The sequence below is a fragment of the Megascapheus bottae genome, chromosome 1 (assembly GCF_031878675.1).
Source record: "Megascapheus bottae isolate mThoBot1 chromosome 1, mThoBot2.hap1, whole genome shotgun sequence".
In the NCBI taxonomy this organism is placed as follows: domain Eukaryota; kingdom Metazoa; phylum Chordata; class Mammalia; order Rodentia; family Geomyidae; genus Megascapheus; species Megascapheus bottae.
Window position 1 is genome coordinate 64,667,084 of NC_143509.1, and position 25,373 is coordinate 64,692,456.

General features: G+C 39.0%; 1 protein-coding gene across 2 annotated transcripts in view; it reads right to left on the reverse strand.

Annotated features, from left to right (window-relative positions):
- Positions 1 to 25,373, reverse strand: part of Sidt1 (SID1 transmembrane family member 1) — a 78,792-nt gene that overhangs the window by 46,876 nt on the left and 6,543 nt on the right. For both annotated transcript variants that reach the window (XM_090346329.1, XM_090346340.1), the window contains exons 2-3: positions 5,958 to 6,079; positions 4,833 to 5,003 (exon numbers count right to left, since the gene is read on the reverse strand). In XM_090346329.1, coding sequence (XP_090202455.1) covers positions 4,833 to 5,003; positions 5,958 to 6,079 — 293 coding nt within the window. The remainder of the gene's footprint in view (positions 1 to 4,832; positions 5,004 to 5,957; positions 6,080 to 25,373) is intronic.

The following is a 25,373-nucleotide window of genomic DNA, read 5'->3' on the forward strand; positions in this document are numbered from 1 at the left end:
CAGTTTTGGAGATAAGAGTCTCTGGTCCTTTTGGGCCCAGGCTAGCTTTGAACCTTGACCCTCAGATTTCAGCCTCCAGAGTAGCTAGGATTATAGGGGCGAACCACCACGCCCAGCCTAAAATACCTTTTCAAGATTTTGTCCTTCTTGACTTAGCCCTTTTAAAGTCTACTTTTTTTTTTAAATGTACACACTACCAAAAGAGCACAATGAAGTTACTCACTCTCCAAATAGAAATATATAGTGAAATATTATTGGAGACTTAACGACAGCAGTGATCCAGGCAAGAAAAGGGTAGGAGGACACAGGAAACAGAACTCTACAGCACAGAGTGCCAAGTGGAGGGGGTATCTGGGAAATATTTCACGAGGCCAGAAAACTCAGGCGAGAAGTTCTCCACGGCTCTGTGAGGGCTGTTGTTGAGCTTTTCTTTTTCTGGCTCTTGCAACATCACTTGTTGGCCTTGTAGATCACACACACAGGTCGACTGCATCTCAGTTCCCAAAGAAATTGAGATACTGTATCACCCAGCAATGGGCATTAATCCCTGCACTGTTGGGAGTTGGAGGCTAAACTTTTGTTCCCTGTTACTTCCTTCCTAAGTTTTCTTTATATAACAATTAGTCTTTTAGCCCGCTGCTGATGGCTCATGACCATAATCTTAAGCTACTCAGGAGGCTGAGAACTGAGGATTGAGGTTCAAAGTCAGCCGTCAGCCCTGGGGAAGGAAAGCCCACAAGATGTGTATCTCCTATTAAAAATCAGACAAGAGAAAGTGGTAAAGCAAAAGAGCTCAGAGACAGTGCTCAGGCCTTGAGTTCAAGCCCCACAAATGACAAACAATAAATAAATAAAAATTTAAAAATTATACATATATATATATATATATATATACAAAATCCACATTCACATGGGGGATTGGTTTTGCTGAAACGCAGTTGAAGACTTTTGATCTTAAGCTTTCTAAAGAAGCCAGAATTAATGTGAAACCTAGTTACATGTCAGCTTCAGAGAGTCCACAGCTAGGCAGGGACCTGCAGAGCTGTGTGTGGTCTGGGGGAGGCGGGGAGCTCTTTCAGTAGTCTGGTGAATGTGACCTGCTGTTACCAGGGCAACCCAAGACCTTCAACCAACCGTTTTGTTGCTAGGTCAGAGGAACACAGAGAGAGACACACACAGATATCTTTGATATCTTAGCTAGCCACAGACTGCATGACACTTCCTGAAGCAACTTGTATTCTTTGGCCAGAGATTTGATCCTTTTTGTTCCCTTCCCTATCACTTGAGTTTCAACTGTGTTCTGAATCTGGAGACATTAGTACATATTTTCTGTTTTTCTTGTTCTGTTCATTAGCACAATGCACGCAACTTTGAAAATGCATTCATTATCTTTAAAACTGTTGCATGTGAGTGCTTGTGAAGCTAACAGTATGTTCAAAATAAATATTATGTTTGTTGGGGATAAGACATTCTGTAGCTTTCTGCATAGCTCCTAGCAGGGATAGGGAAGGTTTATTTTATCAAGCATCTCTAGCCAACAATCACAAAGCTAAAACTCATAGGTATCTTTAGACTTAGAGAAAAGAAGAATCAAACTCTCCATTTATTTGCTTCTTCAAAAATTAAGAACAAGAAAGTAATAAAATGGAAAAGAAAAGGAGAGATTGGAAGAAGGAGTGAGTGGAAAGAGAGACAGGATAGTGGTTTAAAGGGGAGTTTCAGAGATGACCACTTAAGTCACAGCGTCTTAGCAAGTTCCTAGCACAGGGCATGGAGATCCCAAACTCCACTTTGTTTGTTGAAGGAAATGAGATATCCCATTATTCCTGGACTAGGACTCCAGAAAATCATTCTCTCTTATCTCCTGAGGGCCGCCTGTCACGCGTTCTCCTCATCATTTCAACCTTCTCACCAGTTCACTTGTCACACCCCTCCCCGCCAATCCACTGGGCCTCTCAGCCTCTGGTCTGAGACTTTGTTTCCATAAACATCCAGCTCCCTTGCCCATTTAATCTACCGTGCTACTCTTTCACTACGAAATGTACTCTAGTCTCACCTATATTTAAAAAATTAGGGGCTGGGAGTTTGGCCTAGTGGTAGAGTGCTTGCCTAGCAAAAACCACTCCCCCCAAATTTCTCCATAATTCTTGTTTTTCCCTCCATTAAGGCTATTCTGTACCTTTATAAAATCCAGTTGTTCCCTTCATCCTCGGGATTTTTGTGTCACCTGCAATGCTGGTGGAGCAACAGAGAAGGAAGCACAGCCTCATTTTTTTACCCCTAGACTTATCTTGGTCTCAAAAAAGAAGTCCTAGTAACTATGTACATTGCATAATGCTCTCAGTGTTTACTGCTAAGTCTCAGCCATTTTATAAGAGGTGGCAACAGGAAACAGTGTGACAGAATACATTTGCAATTTCACCAAATGCAAGTCATTCATTAACACTTGCACAGAACTGTGACCCTATGACTTCAGTTTCACTGAATTCACTTCTCAGAAGGGTCTAATTACCTCACCAAAAACTACCCCTAAGATGCTGTCCATTGTCACTGGGTGACAGTGACAGGTCAAAGATACCAATGAGTAAGGGCCATGCTTCTTTGAAAGTTCAGAGAAATGCACTATTACTGGCATCAAATATGTAACACAGAATTTCTACATGGTTTTACCGATGGTTGAATTATTAAGATAAGCTTATTCATCATCTTTAGAAAGTGCTTTAGGGTAGTGGTTCTCAACACTGAATATATGTTAGAATCCATTGGGGAACTTTAAAATGGACACACACACACACACACACACACACACACACACACACACCCCACAGTGTGCTGTATACCAGTGTCTAGGCTTTCCTGCTAGAGATTCTGATTTCATTGATCTGGGTGGGTGGATCTTATCCACTAGAGAATATGTTTCAGACTGGTTTCCTGAGAAGGTTGGAGAGAAGAGAGCATTCTTTGCTATTAAGGTGATTACAGCACCATAATTAATGGAGGGACTTAGAGCAGAATGCTGTGAATGCTTTAGCTTTCTGAGCAGTTATTCATCTATATATCCTTCCATCTTGGTGGATATTTCTCCATGTTAAAGGTATAGAGAAGAGCAAGGTAAGTATTTAATTCTCATTAACAACTCCACTGGCTATAGACCTTTTTAAATAAACTTTCCTAGAAAAATTTAGAGTTTTCTAATAGAACATTCTGATCTGAAAATAAACTGTAAAAGAAGATAGCATGTATTATTTATGTATGTATGTATGTATGTATGTATGTATGTATGTATGTCCTGGGGCTTGAACTCTGGGCCTGGGCACTGTCTCTGAGCTCTTCAGCTCAAGGCTACCACCTTACCCCTGGGCCTGAGCATTGTCCCTGAGCTCTTCAGCTCAAGGCTACCACCTTACCCTGGTGCCACAGTCCCACTTGCCATTTTCTTTTTTTATATATATATATATTTTTTATTGTAATTAATAGAAGGGTTACATGATATTTGCCAGATAAATGATGCCTTAATTCCCACACATTGATACCCTTTCACATGTCATGGTCCCCATTTCCCTTCCCCCCTCCCCCACCCCTCATCTTGTTTCCACTTGCCATTTTCTTATGGTTAATTGGAGATAAAGGTCTCTCGGTCTTTAGTGCCCGAACTGGCTTTGAACCAGGATCCTCAGATATTAGCCTCCTGAGTAGCTAAGATTACAGGCATGAGCCACCACTCCCAGCTGTATTTTTATTTTTTAAAGAATTTATTTTTTTGAAATATAGTAAACATATAGAAAGTACGTAAGTTAAAACATATGAGCTATCAGATAAAGAATGCTATATACTTATTATTTATTATCCAAAGATGGACTTCTAATATCACAGAATAGTTTGCCTGGTTTTATAATATCTATTATATATAATACAATGTATTGATTTCATATATTATACTTATTATATTGATTCCTTATATACCATATGTGCACATATATAGAAATACACACAATATATGAAATCAAATAGCATGCATTTCTTTTGTCTGGCTGCTTTTGCTGAGCATTGTGAGACTTATTCTTGTTGTCAGGTATTTCAATAGCTGTTCACTTTTATTTTTGTGTATACTCCACTACTAAATACCACAATTATGCATAATCATGGGTGGATGACTAAAAGTGGCACTGCATCCATGGGTCCTTCAAATTCTCACTTTGGTGTTGTAATAGAATCTTGCTTTGGATTTAACTTAATTTATCCTGCTAGCTAAGGAAGGTGTGTTCTTTGCCCATGTGGAGAGCTTCTTTGGTGAAGTGTCCAAGTATTATGCTTACTTTGTTTCAGTAGGGTTGCTAGTTTGTCCTATGTTTAAAACAAAACAAAACAAAATTTAAAAAGCAGGAACATAAGCAATATGAGTCACTCCAGAGAAGCAAAAGAACAGCATTCTTATCTACATTCCTAAACTGGAAGGACCCAAGTGATAAGGACAACTAAACTGGTTTACAGTTTTCCTTAAAACTGAAGCAAAACTTCCTTCAGGGCTAAGGCCATCGTTAGACATAATCACTTCCCAAAGTACCCACTCAGCAGTAACTGTCATCTGAAGTACTGGGTCCTCACTCAGATCTTTAAACAGACACACTTATGAGGTCATCTGTTTTTTCTGCTGCACCAGGCTTCTACCCACTTCCCTCTTTCATAGGATTCAGGCCTTACTGGGCAGGAGACTTCCAAGTACGTTGAAATAATATGCTAAGTGGCGAATTTTCTTGCAGAATCTCAGGGAAACTGAACATCCACAGACACAGGCAGGCAGAACACAGAGAAAGGCCCCAGATCCTACTTACTGGAGCTGGAAGTGCTTGATCTTGGTGACCAGCAGTTTGTAATGGGCACCAAGTGGAGCCATGGAGGCAACGTCTACAAAGATCAGTTGCTGCAAAGGTCCTGTTTCATTAGTTGCTGTGGAGGGACATAAAGTGCGGCTGACTTCCTGGTAGTTGTAGCTCCTCTGGTACCTGAAGCAACAGTGGCAATGTCACCAAGAACAAGAAAGACTCAGTGAGCTCAGAGGAAAGCTTATCGCATTTTATTTCTGTCCAGATTTGCTTTCCAGTACTTTATATTCGGACCAGGTCATTTAGTAAAGGCCACATTACGCTCAACCACCTTCCTAATTCAGTGAGGAAAATCATGAACTTTTAAGAGGGAAACTGTCCTGTTAGAACAACCAGTTCATTATATTTTTCAACACTTTGAATTTTCTGTTAAAAGTAAAGGAAACCCTGGATCCAAGTTAAACGTATCAGAATTAGTATTTTAGTCCTCAAATTCCTGACTCTGTGTGTGTGTGTGTGTGTGTGTGTGTGTGTGTGTGTGTGTGTGTGTGTGTGTGTTGATACTGGAGGTTTGAACTCAGGGTCTTATGCTTGCTAGGCTGGTGTATTACCACGGAGCTATAGCCACAACCTTCCCAAACCATACAAGCTGCCTACTTCTGTATGCCTTTTAGTTGGTTTCCTCTTATTAAAACGCTACAGTGCCCTGGAAAGTTCTCCTCTGCAAAAGATAATGAGGCTAGTAACTTTATTTTTTTCCCACTGTAATATTCTAGCACTTAGTAGTGCTTTCTACACAGTACCAAAGATGTGTACTTAGTGGCTATGTTGAAGAATGGTGCTGATGTTACTTGTTCATGTTGACTGATGGATCTCATTCACAGCATGGCTACGAGGTGACCCACTTTTTTTTTTTTTAAGGTAAAGTGTTATGGTAGGTTATAAAATGGTGTAAATTCTAGGCACTGAAAACTAAGGATAATCTGAAAGTTTGATGGGATGGGAATTGAAGAGTTTCACATTGCATGCATCCTATCTTAGCATTCTCATGTCTGATGTCTCCTTTGGCTTAATAAAAATCAATGGAGCTCTATCTAGGTCATTGAAGAAAATCAAATGGGAAAGACCACTTACAGTCCTTGGAAGAGCAGAGGAACCTGCCAGGACAGCACCTCTTTCTGCTGGCGAACCACAACTAGGACTGGGTAGTCAAGGTTCTCAGAGGAACTGTTCACGTGCACCCGTACAGCAGTTACCTGTATGAGATGACAGAGAGAAGTAATGCACAGCACACACACACACACACACACACACACACACACACATGCACACCCCTTAACTTAGGAAAACTCATTCCTGATATTGAATCTCATGATAAGAGAATCCAAATGTTCTAGTTGTTTCTTTTCATTAGTATTATAACAAAGACAGACCTCAACTTTGACTACACTTTGAAACTGTCCCCCAGAAAAACAACAACAACAAAAAATGGTATCAGGAAATGGGAATGTGGCTTAGTGGTAGAGTGCTTGCCTAGTCAGCATGAAGCCCTGGGTTTGATCCCTCAGTACCATATAAACAAAAAAAAACCTGGAAGTGGTGCTGTGGCTCAAGTGGTAGAGTGCTAGCCTTGAGCAAAAAAAAAAAAAGCTCACATACAATGCTTAGGCCCTGAGTTCAAGACTTAGGACTGGCAAAAAAAAATGATATCAAGTTCCAACTTGCCAAAATTCTGATTCAATTGCTTTTGAGGGAAGCCAAATAAGGGACTTTCCAAACCATAAGTTGAAGAATTTAGAGTGGTCAATAAAAAGTTTTGAGAAGCCCAGAACAGAAAAAGAATAATAGTGATATGTTTACCTTATAAGTTGAATATAAACATAAACATCTAAACCCACCTTCCTCAAATTGGCCCATACAACCCTCAACCTCCAACAAACTATAATTTTGATTTGATAAAACATTCTGTATTTCAAACCAAAATATTATGGCTTATTTTATTACAGCTTAACTATTCTTTTAACTAATAACCAGGATGCTTTCCAGAGCTGGTGGTCAGGGGTCAAGCTCTTCTTTTTGCCCTGATAGGAAAGAATCTTTTCTATCAGTAACTCCATGGCTCCTTCTGAATCATTGTCAAACAAAGATTTAACCTTGTCACTGCTGTTTCAAAGCTAAGAAAAAGGACTTTTCTCCTAGGGCTGGATGATTTTGGTATTTTTCTTCAATTTTTATAATACCACGAGCAGTGGGAAAAAGAGCAGAAAAGAAGAAAAGCAAAGTAAAATTTGATCTTCCACATGAGATTGTTTTCTTTCGTTCTTTCTTTCTTTTCTTTTTTGCTTCTGTCTTAGTGTTTTCTTTCTTTCTTTTTTTTTTTTTGCCAGTCCTGGGCTTGAGCTCAGGGCCTGAGCACTGTCCTTGGACTTTCTCAAGGCTAGAGCTCTACCACTTGAGCCTCAGCACCACTTCCGGCTTTTTTCTATGTATGTGGTACTGAGGAATCGAACCCAGGTCTTCATGCATGCTAGGCAAGCACTTTAACCACTAGGCCAAACTCCCGGCCCCTGTCTTAGTGTTTTCTTAAAAGCTTCTTTATTGGGTGAAAATAAACAAATTGAGAAGATAGGTGGGAGGGAGACATGGGAGAGAATTATATTAATCAAAATATATTGTACTCATAAATTGTATTCATATATATAATTGAAACTCTTTTTACAACTACTTAAAGATAATAAAAATATTTTAAGTAAATGACCAATAAAATTAAAAAAAACCCGTCCTTCATTAGGGGAAAGAAAATGAGACAAACAAAATTCTGTAATTAAATTTTTTTTCTAAAAAAATGTTTTATTGTTGGGCTGGGAGTGTGGCCTAGTAGTAGAGTGCTTGCCTGGCATACACGAAGCTCTGGGTTCGATTCCTTGTTACCACATACACAGAAAAAGCTGGAAGTAATGTTGTGGCTCAGATGGTAGAGTGGTAGCCTTGAGAAAGCTCATGACAGTGCCCAGGCCCTAAGTTCAAGCCTTAAGACTGGCAAACAAAATGCTTTATTGTTACTATAAAGGTGATGTACACAGGAGTTACAGTTACATAAGTCAGGTAAATAGTACATTTCTTCTTTCTCTCTTCCTCCTCCTTTCTCTCTTCCTCCTCCTCCTCCTCTTCTTCTTCTTCTTCCTCCTCCTCCTCCTCTTCCTCCTCCTCCTCCTCCTCCTCCTCCTCCTCCTCCTCCTCCTTCACTTCCCCTTCCCCTTCCCCTTCTCCTTCCTCTTCCCCTTCCCCTTCTCCTTCTCCTTCTCTTCTTTCTCTGGTCCTGGGGCTTGAATTTTGGGCCTGGGAACTATCCCTGAGCTTCTCTTGGTTAAGGTGAGCACTCTACCACTTGAGCCACAGCACTGCTTCCCGCTTTTTTTTCTTTGCGTTGTATATTGAAGATAAGAATCTCATGGGATTTCTTGCCCCAGCTTCAAACTGTGATCCTCTTGAGTAGCTAGGATTACAGGTGTGAGCCAGTTGCACCTAGCTCCTGAGCTCTTTTGCACAAGACTAAGTGTTGTACCATTTTGAGCTGCAGCTCCATGTCCAGGTTTCTGGTGGTTAAGTGAAGATAAGAGTCTCATGGACTTTCCTGCCTAGCCTGGCTTTGAGTTGTGATTCTCAGATCTCAGCCTCCTCAGTAGCTAGGATTATAGGCAATTATACCCTAAAGATCTATCACATTCAAGATGGAAAGCAGGAAGAACAGAACAACATAGGCATCCTATATTGCTACTTAGTTTTCTTATATAAATGTCTTCAATCAAGCTACAGCATCACTTCCTTAATGTTGACAGTCCAAAAGTCAGTTATTAATTTGAAAAGCAGTGCTTGCTCATGAGAGGACCGGTTCTACATGTTCCTATGGAAATTATGCTGCAGCTGATAATTATTAGAATTATATCTTTACTGCAGATCTCTTTCCTAAGATTTGGGAGTTTCACAAGAGTTACAAACACAGTGGGCATAAATGGAATTTACTATTTATTCTTTCCACTCTTAGCGTTCATTTCTTTTCAGTTCCTTTGCTAGATGGCTATTTTCCCCATGCATTTATTCATCTAAATCTGAAACCTGTCCTACCTATTTCCTCAGCTTTAATGTTCTCAAGCAGTAATTCTACTACTTCACCTCTCTGTGTGCCCAGGACCTCCTTCCCTCTCCCAATGGCACCCAGAGCTCAATCCTTCACACTCACATTTCCCCTTGGCATCCTTCCTAGCACCATGGTCATTCTGTTTACCACGAAGTAACAAGAATACTACTATGAATTGTCATGTTGGTATTCCCCCATCTTTACTATTAACAAAATACATTGTACTTCATCCACCTTCTACTCCCTATGTTCCTTCCCTAAAGTATTTAAAAAACATTATTGTAAAGGTGTACAGAGTTACATAGTAAGGTAAGGAGTACATTTCCTCATTCTCTCCCCTTCCTCATTCTCTCCCCTCCTCCATTCCCCTACCTCCAAGTTGTAAAGTTTATTTCCAACATAATATCTGTTGGATTGCTTCACCCTGTGAGTCTCCTGACATATTGGACCTACACATAAAAGAGTCTATCTGTAAATAACTCAATCTATATCTGTGAGAGATAGACCATCACTTACTCTCCCCTCCTTCTTTTGTGGGTACTGTCCCTTAGCTTTTTCACTCAAGGCTAACCATCATCGACCCCTTAAGCATAGCTCTATTTCTGACTGTTTGGTGGTTAATTGGAGATAAGTGTCTCAGAGTCTTTCTTGGCAGGCTGGCTCCCAACTGTTATCCTCAGATCTCAGCCTCTTTAAGCAGCTAGGACTACAGTAGTAATACTCACTTACCTTGGGCACTCACTTTGAATACTCACTTATCTTTTGGTACGCAGTTTGAAAGGCTCCCCTACCATTTTCTGATAAAAGTGGGTAGAGCACTTGTTTGTTTGGGAAAGCAGCTCTCAAAACCATGGTTTATGTGAAGCATTCTCATTCTGGATTTGATTACTGCACCCTGGTCCCTTTACCTCCTATTTATTGCCAATTGGTAATTAGGCCTAGAAGCTTGGTTAGATTCAAGCATTTCAATTTCTCACCTGTTCCCATGAATTCTTGAGTTATCAAGAAGATTCAAAAGTCTTGGGTTACGTGGTTTACTTTCTTCTTTTTACTTCTTTCAGTTTTGTTTTACTTATCTCCTCTGCAGTTGATGATGTTTGTGCTATTTCCATTTTTTGCATACATTTGTATACCCTTGGGCATATTTTCATAAGTAGAACTGCTGGTACACATGGTAGCAAAAATACATGGCTATAAAACTTACATTTCTGATACCACTGCAATCCATATGAGTATATGGTACAAAGAATAAATTTTATCTTCTTTAAATACATATCACCAATTACCCTAATATCACTATTTAAAAGTGTTTTTCCTCCATTGAACAGAACTGATCTCTTCCCTGCTGCTACTCTAATTTTTTTTTTTGGTTTACCTACCCTCCATTGTCTTGTCATGCCCAATTACTCTTTCTCAACAGAACCCATGTGGTGACTGATGCAGACAGCTTTTCATTCTTATCGTTTTGGATATCTTTCCTAATATTACCTTACACTATTAAACAATAGAATGTGCTCTACCACTTTTAGCCACAGTGCTGTTTCTGGTTTTCTGATAGTTAACTGGAGATAAGAGTCACATGGACTAGACTGGTCTGGCTTTGAACCGTGATCCTAAGATATCAACCTCCTAAGCAGTTGCATTACAGGCATAAGCCACCAGTACCTAGTGAATTTTTTGAGAAATCTTTTTCAGAGAGGTGCATTATTTTGCATTCGTGTGATTTACTTAATCAACAATGCATAAATGTTTTGCTCCTGTTATTTCATTTATTGTGGCCATCCTAGTGGGTGCGAAGCTGTGCCTCATTGTGGGCAACAACATTTAAACTGCTAGTTTAGTTGCTGGCTCTTCTAGGAAACTCAGACATCACCTTTGACGTCCTTACAGACTGACAGAATCAATTAACTTCGGAGCGCCTCATTTTTGAAGCTATAATACCAACACTAGCATTATACACTTGTGTGCCTTTAGAGCACATTTAGTGTGTCTTAAAAAAAATCCCAGCAAGCAAAAGGATGGTAAATCTTAGGAAGTGTTGATCTTTAGATTGTCTACTTCTTGCCTTTCCTTGGTACTTTGTGCCCAAGGAGACTGCCTTCCATTTCTTTGTTTTACACTTTAATCTAAAGACAATCACTCTGAAATGTTAGTAATTCAATTCCTTCATGTCAATCCCTAGGATTTCTAAATCTGAGAGTGAGGGCTACAGCTGAAAATATGAATTCTACCCAAGCATGCCAGGGGAATCTGAGGTATTTGTGCAAGTTCTAGTTCAAAGAAGCAATCTCATTTGGCAGCAGCTGGCCAAGTTATAACCTGTGGAGATTACCAGTGTTTCAAAACCTCTGCACGATAGTGTGGGGAATGAAACCAGGACTAATGGAACAGGTGTGCCACTGTCCCACTTATCCCCACTCCACTGCTTATCTCTGAATATATATATATATATTTTTTTTTTTTTTTGGCTAGTCCTGGGGCTTGACCTCTGGGCCTGAGCACTGTGGCTCTACCACTTGAACCACAGCACCAATTCTGGCTTTTTCTGTGTATGTGATACCAGGGAATCAAAACTGGGTCTTTATGCATGCTAGGCAAGCACTCTACCACTAGGCCAAACTCCCAGCCCTCCTTATAGTAATTTCAGGCCATGTCTGGCTCTTGTAATCCACTGTGATTTTTAAATTATTTAACAATGATTTTACTAGTTATGATAAAACAAACTCACAGATATTAGAATAATAAATTGATACACACACACACACATACACACAAACAAGATATGGAAGACACTGGGCAGTTTTTCAAGATGAACAGATATTGTATCACCTCCAGGAAAGTATAAAGAGCCTGTTTAAAATTGGCTTTGCCTTTCCAGAATCTAATGTTCAACTGAGAAAATTGGATTACATTTGCAGCAGGGAAGTAAGCTTGTAAAGGCAAAATTAAATGAGGAACAGAGTATTGATGATGTTTAATGGACTCTGACACCTTGTAACAGAACATTCTTAAAACCTAGGATTTTTTCTTCCTGTTGCTGCCTTCCTTGTTACTATGGAAACAAGAGAACTTCTATTATACCCATCTTGTTTCTTATAGTAAATTTAAGTTTACTATAAGCAGGGAATCACATTATAGCTAAGGGGAATTTGTGCCTGATATTTTAAAAAAGATTGTGATTAGGAAAGATCTTAAAGCTTAGAGACTCCCTTTTTAATCTTTTAGAACTGGTCAGTAGGGAGAAGTTCAAAATCAGAAGTAATAAATTTTAATTGCATATAAAGGATGAAAATGAGTTTAATTCAAAACCAAGTTTGTTTTTGCTAAAATAATGAGATGGAAGTCTCCCACCTGTCAGAATACCAGAGTTAGACTCAGATTATAAAGCATAACAGTATTTGCTGTATATCTTGAAAAATAGATTCCAGTTGTAAAACAGCTCCAAAATTTGTTTTGGAGCCATTTGCCTCTGTTAATGGTCCCTTTGTGTAACTGTTTTGTACTAACTCTGTTGTGTTCACTCATGTTAATTTGCAGATGTTAGGGTACTTCAATCCTCCCTCTCTTCTATTCCCATCCTCTCTTCTCCCACCATCATTTATCCAACAATTCATTGAAGGTTGACCCTGACTCAAGAGTTATTGGAGGTGCCAAGGGTATACTAACGTTAACCCTGCCCAAGAACACTTATGTGGTCTAGTTTGAGAGACCAACAGAAAGCTTACAATTGTCTTGTGCCTCACTTGACTCTGGGACTGTCCACGGATGATGGGTGTCTTGGCCAAAATAGACTTTAGACCTGTATCTCATTCCTTCTAGAAGCAGAAATGTCTATTAAATGATCCATTTCTTGCCCAGCTTTCCATAATTACTGCAGGAAGATGAGTAGTTGCATTCCCAGGTTATTGTTACACTTAAATATAAACATTAAACCAATTCCTGTGATTATTGTTGATATGACTGCTTAAAATACTCTCATCTCACTTTCAGCCTTGGGGAACTATCTTCTATACACTAGGAATAATGAAGAAAGATCTGGAGTTAAATCTTTGGGCCTCAGTTTCCTTACTACAGTGTGGGCAAGTAACATCCAGATGATCCACTTGCCTGTGTATTGACTTCAGTTAAGTGACAGATGATAGAACAGCATGTTGTAATGCAGAGGAAGGTAGAGCTACCCTCATCTGTGCTTGGGGTTGACAACACTTCTCCTCTCCCATCCCTTCACCAATCAATCAGTCATTGACTGTTGTTCTGTCTGGAGACACACTGACAAGCCCAATCACCCCTGACCAAGGAAAAGCCCATATGCTCTATTTCATGAAGATTATTAATTTCCTTTCTCAGCTTGGCTTCCATTCATCTCCTTGAAAAGAGCAGTTTTTCTACTCCCTATACGTTTAGATTCCCAGCATTTTGTATTCAGGGCACTTGTCTAAGCAGACCTCACTTCATCACTTTGATTATGCCAACAACAATCCAGCATTAATACACTTGGCTATGCCTTCATCTTTCAGTTTATGAACTGAATTTTATATGAGAAATTTCAATTATAATACAAACAAGGAGACAATTGAAGAGATAGGTAATCTCTTCAATTGGTATGCTGGGAATATAAAGTCATACTCAATCAGATGCTAGATTTTTTTAAGGGTGAGATTTATTCATTAAGTAAATATGTGACCCCCCCCCCATCCTTAGCCAGTCATTGTTCTGCACACCAAAGATAAATCACTTAGCAGCATGAATATAGTTATTCTCCTGATGGAAACCAGAAATTTGCCTGTGTGATGCTGATTAAACAATTCATTTCAAAGCTCAGTGTTCTGTGAGAATGCATGAAATAGACTACAGGGGGAATATTTTTCTAAGGAATGAATAAAGAACCCCAAAATGAAAGTAGAGTTGAGCAAGAAAAATGTTCAAAGAAAAGGAGAAGTGTAGTTAAGACAGAAAAAGTGGGAAGCATGATCCAGGTACTGGTGACTCACGTCTGTAATCCTAGCTACTCAGAGCTGAGCTCTGAGAATCATGGTTCAAAGACAACCAGGACAGGAAAGACTGAGACTTCTATCCTCAATCAACCAACAAAAGCTGGAAGTAGAGATGTGGCCTAAGTGTTAGAATTTCACATTTTTGGGGGGAGGGCAGTCCTGGGCTTGAACTCAGGGCTTGGGCACTGTCCTCAATCTTTCTCAAGACTAGTGCTCTGCCACTTGAGCCGCAGCACCACTTCCAACTTTTTCTGTGAATACAGCAACAAGGAATGGAACCCAGGGCTTCATGCATACTAGGCAAGCATTCTACCACTAAGTCATACTCCCAGCCCTAGAATTCCACATTTTTGAGCAAAAAGGTAAAGGACAGTGCCCAGGCCCTGAGTTCAAGTCCCAGTACCAGTGTACACACACACACACACACACACACACACACACACACACACACACACACACACACACACAGTGGCATGTATGTTTAAAGAATTCAGAGAGAATCGGTTTGGCTAGAACATGAGGTGCCTGGAGGGCCATTTGACTTTGAAGAGTGTTGTGAGTCCTGCCAGAAAGGACAACAGGAAGTCTTTGAAAGGTTTGAAGTGCCACCACCCTGCTGTCACAGTCCTTTGTGAATTCCCATTCAGCGTTGCCTCCAGTTCCTGCTTTGTCATCTCATTGATTCCCAGTGTGACTGCCAGCACCTAGGGCATAAGTCTATACCTAAGCTTGGTAGGAGGTCATGTGGGGGTTAGAAAGCAAATGCCAGATGTGCAACTTCTGTAATTGAAGGGGCTCTATCTCCAGGGGAGGCCCAAGAAATAGGGAATTCCCTCAAATACATAGGAATGGGGTTCAGATGCTGTACAACACAAGCTAGCTGAGCTCTAATCTATTTGGGACATCTTACACACAATGGTAAGTCTACCAACAGAAATGAAACATGTTTGGATATTTTTCACAAGAACCAGTGTCAAGACAAGTATGTCCAGGAGATTCTCTAACTTACTATAGGATGACTTGACTTTGAACTCCAATTGTCCACCATCTTGCCAGATCTTTTTTTTTTTTTTTTTGGTTGTGGTGCTTGAACTCTGGGTCTGGGCATTGTCCCCGAGCTCCTCAGCTCAATTGCCAGATTTCTTTTTAACAGTGTTCGCCTTAGTTCTAAGTCCCATTGGTCTTCATCTCTGGCCTCTGTTTCTAGGAGATAGAAGTAGCCAGTACTAGGTCACTACCATCTTGGTAGCTGAATCTACTGTGTGGGACTCCTTTTCTTCTCTTCATCTTTCTTGTTCCTTCTCCTTCAATTTCCTCCTGTGAAGTGACTGATGTGAACATGCTGTTTTATGGTTTGAAACTGACCCAAGGATCTAGTCTCTGGATTTTTTTTTTTTTGCCAGTCCTGGGCTTGAGCTCAGGGCCTGAGCACTGTCCTTGGACTTTCTCAAGGCTAGAGCTCTACCACTTGAGCCTCAGCACCACTTCCGGCTTTTTTCTATGTATGTGGTACCAAGGCATCGAACCCGGGTCTTCGTGCATGCTAGGCAAGCACTCTACCACTAGGCCAAACTCCTAGTCTCTGGATTTTTATACACTAACTGATTGTGCCGCTGGCAAGTTCTTTCTAGAGCTATTGTGAGGCCTACTCAATTAATGCTGTAAAGATGGAAAAGCATTAGGAAATTATTGTTATGATTCTGAGAGTTACGATCCAGTGCTTGCTAGTTCTTTATTTCAGTGGTAGAATTTATTGCTAGAATGGTGTCATTTATAACTTAAGTGTTTTATCTGAGGAAATAGCTTTTAACCAAGACAAAATGATCATTTGTCAAACAGCTTTCTTTTCAAAGTCTGCAAAGACACTTTCTTATGACAAATGGAAGGGGCATTAGGGAATCCATGTTTAAGAGCGTGGACGACTAACTGTGGAGTCATTGTGACAGAGGTGACATCTGCTCCTTCAATTCTACTCTGATGCTCAGATGAGCTACTCCTTTTTAAATGAGCATGGGTATAAAGACTGTGGTCACCAGGTTTCTTCCCTGTCACATCTTGATCTCTGCCTTTGTCTTCAGCACATCATGAAGATTTTTTAGTAGGGTTGGTTTGGGGGCTCCATGCATCCAAATGTCTCTCCGATTTTGGAGGAGCCCTCCTACTTCACCCCACTCGATCACTGCTGTGGAATGCAAGGTTGTCACCAGAGATGCCAAAGGCAGATCTTTGCTTCAACAGCAGGTGCATCCACTGGGTAGCTACCATATGGAATAGCAATGGAAGACTGGTGCCAGTCTAGGCCCCCCAAACCCCCATTCCCATTGCATGGCTACTGTTATAATTTTCTACAGTTTTGTCTCCCTAGGTTTCCAAAGGTTTGGGGCTGGTAAGTCAGGTTTGTAATCTATACAGTATCCTTCTAATACATTCCTTTTCTGCTTTCTGTGAGCCTGTTGATTTCTGTTGCTTGGCCCCTGCACTTTTTTTCTTCTGTCTACTTTCTTCACACCTCACAGCTACTTTGGAACAAATCTCCCCACACTCTTGCACAATTCCATTGTTTGTCTTTTTAAAATTTATATCACAGCTGTTTTTTATTTTCAAATCTAGATAAAAATTGTTTATCTCCTTGAAACCTTTTATTCTTCCTTCTTGGTGCAGGTGGTGTGGAAGGAGGGGAAATGCAAACATAGGATTCTTTTTAGCAGGTAGAGAAGAAGAGGAATGAAATAAAACTGACATCCCCATATTAACTTTTTGGCCCATGACATATGCTTCCAGTTAGGATGTTAGTTAAAACAGTCGTGAGTCACTTTGTCCACAACAGAGTAACTGATCTAGAGAAACAATCAGTTAGTCTTGTTTATTGTGGCCTATCTGCATAGCTGTTTGGTTGGGGATCTGGAAATACCAGTTCTTAGCCATAACACAGCTCAGAAGTAACAGAAAGACAAACTGCTCGGGCTTGTAAGCCTTCCAGGGTTTGGTGAAATGAAGTCTAGAATAGGTGAAGACTAGCTTCTGTGATCATTTCAGATCCTGTTTCTACCCAACCCAAGGATAAATGACCCTTTTCCTTCCTTCCTTCCTTCCCTCCCTTCCTTCCTTCCTCCTTCCTTCCTTCCTTCCTTCCTTCCTTCCTTCTTTCCTCCCAGTTTGTTGGTCAGTTGGAGGCTTGAACTAAGGGCCTGGGCACTGTTTCTGAGATTTTTCACTCAAGGCTAGCTAGCACTCTACCACTTTGACCCACAGTGCTACTTCCAATTTTCTGGTGGTTAGAGACAAGAAGCTCACAGACTCTCCTTCCCAGGCTCCTCAGAACCATGATCCTCAGATTTCAGCTAGAATTACAGGTGTGAGCCACTGGTGCCTGACCTCTTTTATTCCCTTTTATTTTCTTCTCCTTCTTTCCTTCCTTCCTTCCTTCCTTCCTTCCTTCCTTCCTTCCTTCCTTCCTTTCCTTTCCTTTCCTTTCTTTCCTTTCCTTTTCTTCTTTCTTTCTTTTCTCTTTCTTTCCCCTCCCTCTTTGTCTTTTTAAGGAATCTTTATTTTCTTTTTCCTCCACATTTTTTTAGCATCAATTAATTGTACACAGTAGTTTCATTTTGACTTGTTCATATATACATACAATATGCCCTTTCTTCTCCACTATGGGTGCAGAAGTCAGCAAGTTATTTTTTTCCACTGTGGAAAACACTATGAGGATACCCCATAATCTACTCCAATTAGGGGTCTTGGGCTTCCATTGAGAATGTGAATGGTCCACAAACTAAAAAGTGCGGTGTGACTTGCAATGGTTTCCAGTGCACAAAGCAGGGAAGCTTCCACAGTGGCAGAGTAGAAGTGGACAACTGACTCTTAACCAATCTACTCTCAACTTATGAATAATACAAATCCAAACAAAGGAACTGTATGAGACTCTCAGTCTCACACCTTGACATCCTGCTTGCCTCAGATAAACATGCCAGTGCATGCCAGGACAATTTATGGTTATGCGTGTAGCAGTGGGAACATAATATAAAACATCTCTTGTTTCGATTTTCATCAATGAAAGGGAGTCAGACATTAGGCTCTTAAACTGCTTAGTGGAAAGATGTAGTGTAAAAGCCTGACCTCGGTGTTTTAAAGTTATTTTCTATTGTTGATGATAAGCATAACAGATGTGTCCTTGCAGGAAGGAGAATGATTTAATAGAAATCGTCTAGAGAAATATCCTTAGGAATTTGAGTTACTTTTTTAGGGGGTTTGCTTCAAATTAGTTACATGATTTTTTTGTTATTTGTTTTTGTGAGATAAGAGTGTTGCTCCATAGCCCACCTCGGCCTTGAACATACAAGTCTCTTGTCTCATCTGATATGCTGCCATACCTGGCTTATTATTTTGTATAAGCAGTTATACAAAATGGGTTTCCATTTTGTCTCATGTAAAATGAGTAGGATTTGATTATTTAAAAGGTCCTCTGAAGCCGGGAGAGATGGCTCATGTAATCCTAGCTATTCAGGAGGCTGAGATCTGAGGATCAAGGTTCAAAGCCAGCCCTGGCACAAAAGAACCTGAGACTTCTATCTCCAATTAACCTCTAGAAAACAGGAAGTGAGGCTGGTAGCCTTGAGCTGAAGAGCACAAGGATAGCACCCAGGCCGAGTTCAAGCCCCATGACCCACAAAAAAAAAGGTCCTCTGAGAACTTTAGTTTAAAACACAATTACCTCTTTCTTATGATTTCAAATGATATTTTCTAATGATGGAGAAAAGAAAGAAAATCTCTCAAATTTGAGCTCAATTGCATTTTTGAGGCTCAGTGTATTTGACAAAGACAACCATGTTAATTTGAGTAAAGGGAATAATAACACATAAAATCAGCACCAATACATATTAGTGTCCAACTAATATGTATGTTTTGTTAAAACTGTAGTAAAATCTTGATCCTTGGGAGACTTACTCTCTGAGAAAAGATTACCCAGCATGTCTCAAAATCAGAAAGTAAGAAATACCTAACTCCTGAAAAGGGCAAGAAAGAATATCTTTGCCATTCGCAAAACCTCAAAACTAGAAGAGAGACACTGTTGATGGGCTATGTTCATTCCACTCTTGGGCATTTGTCCAAAAGATTACAAACCATGTTCACTGTCGCACTATTCATTATAGCCAAGGTATGGAATCAGCACAGATTCCCCTCAGAAAAACAGATCAAGAAAATGTGGTATATAAACACAATGGAGGAGCCGGGAGTTTGGCCTAGTGGTAGAGTGCTTGCCTAACATGCACTAAGACTGAGGTTTAATTCCTCGCTACCACATACATAGAAAAAAGTCGGAAGTGGTGCTGAGGCTCAAGTGGTAGAGCTCTAGCCTTGAGAAGGTCCAAGGGCAGTGCTCAGAACCTGAGCTCAAGCCCAGGACTGGCAAAGAAAAAAAATAGAATTCAAAGGGGTTTCAATTCAATGTCAGTTTATGAATATGATGCAAAGTTAATCATTTTTATGTGTCTTTTTTCAGCATAGCCAGCTAATATACTAGGAAGATCTTAAAAGTTTGCATGTTCAAAATATCCAAGAAAAACAGAGCGATGATTCTAAAAATATTTTTTGTGTTTTTTAAGCAAAATAGATAACTATGATTGTATCTTCTAGTAGTTCCATGATATTCTCCTTTGCAAATAATCAGAAAGGATGAAGCGGCCCCAACTCAAATAGCTCCTTAATGAGACCATTAATGTACTGACTTGCAGTGTTGACATGGAACCTCTCTTGGCTTCAGCGTTGAATAATGTGGGACGAGCTGGCGAACATGCTCTAGACAGCTGCACAGCAACCTGTAATAACATCAGCCCTGAATGGCCATTTCTGTTTGAAAAGAAGACAGAAATGCTCCAGTATTTCAGCAGCAAAGAGGTTTCTTAGTTATCACATGGTATCTCCAAGTCCCTCGGTCATTTAGGTTTTAGTCCACAGCAAGTTATGACACAGAAAGATACTTTAAGTATCCAGCCAAAACCAAAATGGGAAAGAAAATCTGAAAGTTTTGCATGTTGTATCAGATGGCTAATATATCCTGTTATAAAAATAACAGAAGTAGTGACCAAAACATAAAAACTCAGCAGGACTAACAGGAAGAAAAATAAAAGGAGTTAGACTACAAGTTCAGCACGTGTGCACATGTGGCAGGCACAGAGGGAGAGCAAACCACAATAAAAGTACTTCTAAGCAGTGAAGAAAACTCTGTGGGAAACTTTTCAGATTAAATGAAACAAAACAAAACAAAAGTTAAAGCCAACCAAATAAAAGACATTAAAAACAAAACAAAACTTCCAACAGCAATAACAGAAAAAAAATAAGAAGAATAAAGTTCAGAGAACAGATTTGGTTGAAAGCCACAGGACGTTAAAAGAATAAAGACATGTCTCCTATACCCCCCTTCTGTGCCCATCCTTAAATATGTTCTGCTTTAGTTATGTATTGCCCATGTGCATTTAACATGATTAACTCCAGTTTCCTCTAGTTCCTAAGAACACAATTTCATTCTTCTTTATGGCACCATTGTAGAAATATATCATTTTTTTATCCATTCATCAATTGTTGAACACTTGTGCTGATTCCATGTCTTGGCTGTTGTAAATAGTTCTGTGATCAACGTGGATAGATGAGCAGCTGTCTCTATTTGGTTTATGTTGGTTTATGTTCCTGTGAACATATTCCCAAGAGTGGCATATAGGACAATCATAGGGTGTTCTGCTTTTACTTTCTTGAGGAACTTCCATACTCATCTCTATAGTGACTGGACTAATTTACATTCTCACCAACAGTGTTTGAGTCACCCCCACCCCCCCCCCCCCCGCACCGTGCTCCCCCCTTGCATTTGCCACCATGAAAGTGCTTCCTCCTCCCATTCTGGCCATTCTGTTTGTTTTCTTCATTATTGTCATTTTAACTGGGGTGAGATGGAATCTCAGTGTCATTTTGATTTGCATTTCCTTTATCACTAGGGATGTTGAACAATCCTTCAAGTATTTATCAGCTATTTGTACTTCTGAGAAATGCCCGCTTAATTCACAAAAACAAATTAAACTCTTTGGACAAAACACTGCCTGAAAAGAGCAGTGGCAATGGAATTCAAATTGAGCAAGATGGAGAAGGTAAGCGCAAAGGAAAGAGAAAGTCCCCATAAAATATAGTGTTAGGAAGCTGTGGAGGAGGGCTCAGAAAGAAAATCATCATGCTTTGATCACATTACAGTTATAACAGAAGAACGCTGGGAAAGCCATCCCAATCTACTTTCCCTTCTACAGCTAAAGAGTATTCATTCATAGGTCACAGTTGGACCTTAGTAAAATTCCACAGAAGGTCATTGTAAGGAAAGCAAAGAAGCAGATGGTGAAATATGCCAGAAGGTTATATCTAGAAAACATAAAATTCGTAGCTAGTATTTTAAGATGAGTTAAAATTGTAAAAAGTTTTTAAAGAAACTGCTAAAAACATAAATCAAAATTTTTAAATTCAGATGATTGGAGAAAATCATGGCATAAAAAGGTAAGTAAGAGAATTCAAAATCATCAGAAATAAGTGCAAAAATTCCTTCATAAATGACTATTAAGTTTAAATGAGCAGGAGAATAATAATAATAATAATAATAATAATAAACACTTTAAAAGGAAGATGGAAAGGCTAAAAGGAGGAAAAGGTTTTAAATTCAGACAGGAAATAGATAAAAATGATTCTGGAAAAACTGAGTTACAGAATAATATAGAAGGCATATGTATATATACATACATATGTACATACATATATGTAAAATTTTGAAGGTAAATATTTTATCAGACTTAAACTAAAATAATAATTGGAGATAAATGTCTTGACTTATAAAAAGTCATTGCAGGGGCTAGGATAAGGTTCAAGCAGTAGAATTACCTGCTTAGCAAATATGAAGCAGAAGCCCTGAGTTCAGACCCTAGAATCACGCTCTAAGAATTTTATTACCATGAGTTCTTCTTCAGTTACCTTGTAGATAATGAAAATTATTGGAAGACATGACCATAACTGGGAACTTAATATCAGCTAAGAGTGAGGAGCTAAAAAGTGCCCCCATTCTGAGGCAGTAACCATCTTGTTTTTTATATTAAACTATGGATGACCCAAAGTGCACATAAATTAAAGAAACAGAATTGTTGCGCCCATAAGTTCAAGAGACTGACCTGTCTGTGTTAAAATTAACCAAAACTCATAAATTCCAGGGACAGTATTTGTTTTCTAAGCCATAAAACTACCCTCAGATAGTTAATTAGGACTCAGCCATAAAACTACCCTCAAGACGGTTAATTAGGACTCAACGGGAACCTCAGGAACCTCCCGTTAGCTCCAATCACCCTGGAATGTCCCTAACCCCCCAACCTTATCTTACTCAGACACCTAGTTGCTGTAAATCTGTGGTCTTTGCCTTTAAAAGCCCTGTAAAATTTCAGCTCGGGGCTTCCTCTTAAGCTCTGCTGTGTCAGTGAGGGAGTGTAGGAGGAGCTGTAGCCCGCCTGAATAAAGCCTTGCTTTTGCATTTCGGAGCATCTGGCTCTCAGTGGTGTTCTTGGTGGTGGTCCTGCAGTGTAGGCATTACAAGAGGAAGCTAAGCAACTTATAATGACCATATACTCTGACAAAACAGATACAAGTACACACAAGTGTGTAGAGAACAGAGAGAGTGTATGAAAAGTAGGGTAAATTCACTAATTTCTTTTAGGTATTAGCTAGGTAGTTAGGTTTGGAGATGAAACAAGACAGGGAGAAGATATCCGTTAATGTCAATATTGTTCATCAGTGTGACATAAAAGGCAATATACAAAAATAGAGGAGAATGAGAACATTTACTAAAAAATTTACTAAAAAATTAGAACAAAACCAACAACTTCATGTATTCTTTTATTTTATTTTATTTTTTTGCAATGAGTGCTGGGGATTGAATCAAAGTCCTTGTACATGTTGAACAAGCACAGCTGGTTTGTATCCTCAGCTCAAATCAAATAATTTGTTAAGAAAAATTATTATTAAAAGCTACACATTTTAAATGATTACAAATAACTAAATAAATGTGGTACAAAGGACAAAGACAGAAGCTACATTTTTTACTATTCCATGATTTATGTATTTAAAAAACTGAAATAAAATGAAGTAATTTCTAGAATTCAAAAATAAAATGAAATAAATATAAGCTAATTGCATAGCTATATTATGAAAGAACTATGTTACATTATTTAAAGCACCATAATTTTACCCAATATCATAATAAACATTCTTGAGGTTTATAAGGAACTATAAAAACAAATTTTAAACTATTGTTAGTAATCTCACTTTTGATGATAATTTTAGCATTACTATCTAAAACAATTGCTTCTTTATTGGGAGATAGTCATTAAGTCAGTAAGGTGATTTTGCTAAGACCTAGGATTTTGGACTTGAGAGATGTAATTGTCAATTAGGTTAGGTAAAAATCCAATACTTCTCAATTTGAATCCTAATTGATAGTATTGACCCATGATTTAATCTATGCCTTAGCTGTCCACTGAAAAGGCTTACATAGATGTTACCAGTCCATTGGCAGCAAGGACCTCTAGCGCCCATACTGTTTCTCTCTCCCAAAAACATGTCTTTCCTGAATAAATAGCTGACTAGACTGGAACTAGAATAACTTTTAAAGCAACAAAATGAGGCATCTGTCAGAGGACATTTGGATTTTCTCAAAAGAGTTCAAGAGCCAACCTGAATTGGCCTTCCCTGACTAAAGACGAACAATTTAACCTTAAATATTGCTTAAGAAAGCAGTGGACTGAAATAAGTTAAGTATACTTGATCCCATAACTGAAAATGATGCTGATTAAAATCATACTGATTTTTGCTATTGGATGTTAGAAAAGCAACTATTTTCAAATTGGTAAATAAAGATCAATAATGAAGCATTTCTTTCATGTTTTGTTTATAAGCGGCAGTATCAGGCAACCCAGTAGCCAATGTGGGCCAAACTCTCATTATAGAGATAATCTAGTTTATGATAGTTGCATAGTCTTGCCAGGAAAGAGATACATTTTTCTATATCTGAAATACTTTCCCCCTATCTTTCCACCTACACTAATTTTGGTTATGCTGCATTTATTCAACAAAGCCATGTAGGGCATAGGATTTCTCTAAAGTTTGGCAGTACATGGAGCAGTGCTGCCCAACAAAACTAAAATGTGAACCACGTAAGTGTTTCAAAGTCTTCTAGTAGTTCACTAAAAAGTAAAATAAACCAGATAAAGCTGTTTTGTATAAGGTTTTCTTAATCTGGTCTATCTTAAAATCTTATCACTTAAACATATACTAAAGTATTTTTTATATGGTCTTTAATACCTAGTGTGTATTGTATAGTTAACTGTGTATTTCTCTGTAGACTAATCATACTTTAAGGGCTTAATAGCTGTCAAGAATAGTGGCTACCACACTAGACAGCACAGACTTGCAGAATCCATTGCACCAGTTAGCACATCAGAGTCAGCAATCGTTCCTGCACCCCAAATACTAATCAGACCCATAACTCGAGTGATATTAACCCACAGGCACCCTTATGACATGTGGGGGCCAGTTTTGGAACCATAGAGAACAATAGGAGAAGTGATGGCTAAGGAATGAATGCTTGTGACACCCCCAATTTCCTAGAGTCCCAAATGGGGAGTATTTGGTATTTGGAAATGGAGCCGTCAGTAGCTAACTGGATTACAAAGGTTAGATTGGCACTTTTATAAGAAATGTCATGCAAGATAAAATAATGCCATTCGTTGGGATGAAAACTAGAGCCAATCATGTTGAGTGAGAAAAGCCAAGACCAAAGGAAACAAGGCTCATGGTCTCCTAGATAGGTGGATACTAGATCTAAATAGCACAAGAGTGATGACTCAATACTTGGGTACCCAAGGTCATTGAATGAACTTGTAGATAGAAATTTAGCTATAAAGACATAAATCTATGATGGGCTGTACTACTGATATACTATATAGATTGATATGTATCTATGACATACAAACTCTCAGCATAATTTTAATTTTGTTCTTAAATTTAGGTGCCAGTAACTGCATATAGAGATTTCATTCTTGAATATTTGTTTGAAATGCTTGACATTTGAAATATGATGTAAAAAACCAGTGTTAGCGAATTTAATTGTAACCCCCCTATACATTAAAATAAAAAAATTATTAAAAACAGTGTTAATAAAAATCTTTTAATTAAAAAAAGAAACGTTATGTAGGACTTTGCTCTTCTATCCTTATCTCCTAAACCTCCATGGACACAGCAAGAAGAAGGCTGTCTATAATCCAGAAATCTGACCCTCATTAGAAATAGGATCTGCCAATAGTTTGCTATAGCAAGACCAGTCATCCAGATAATGTGTTAATGAGATGATTC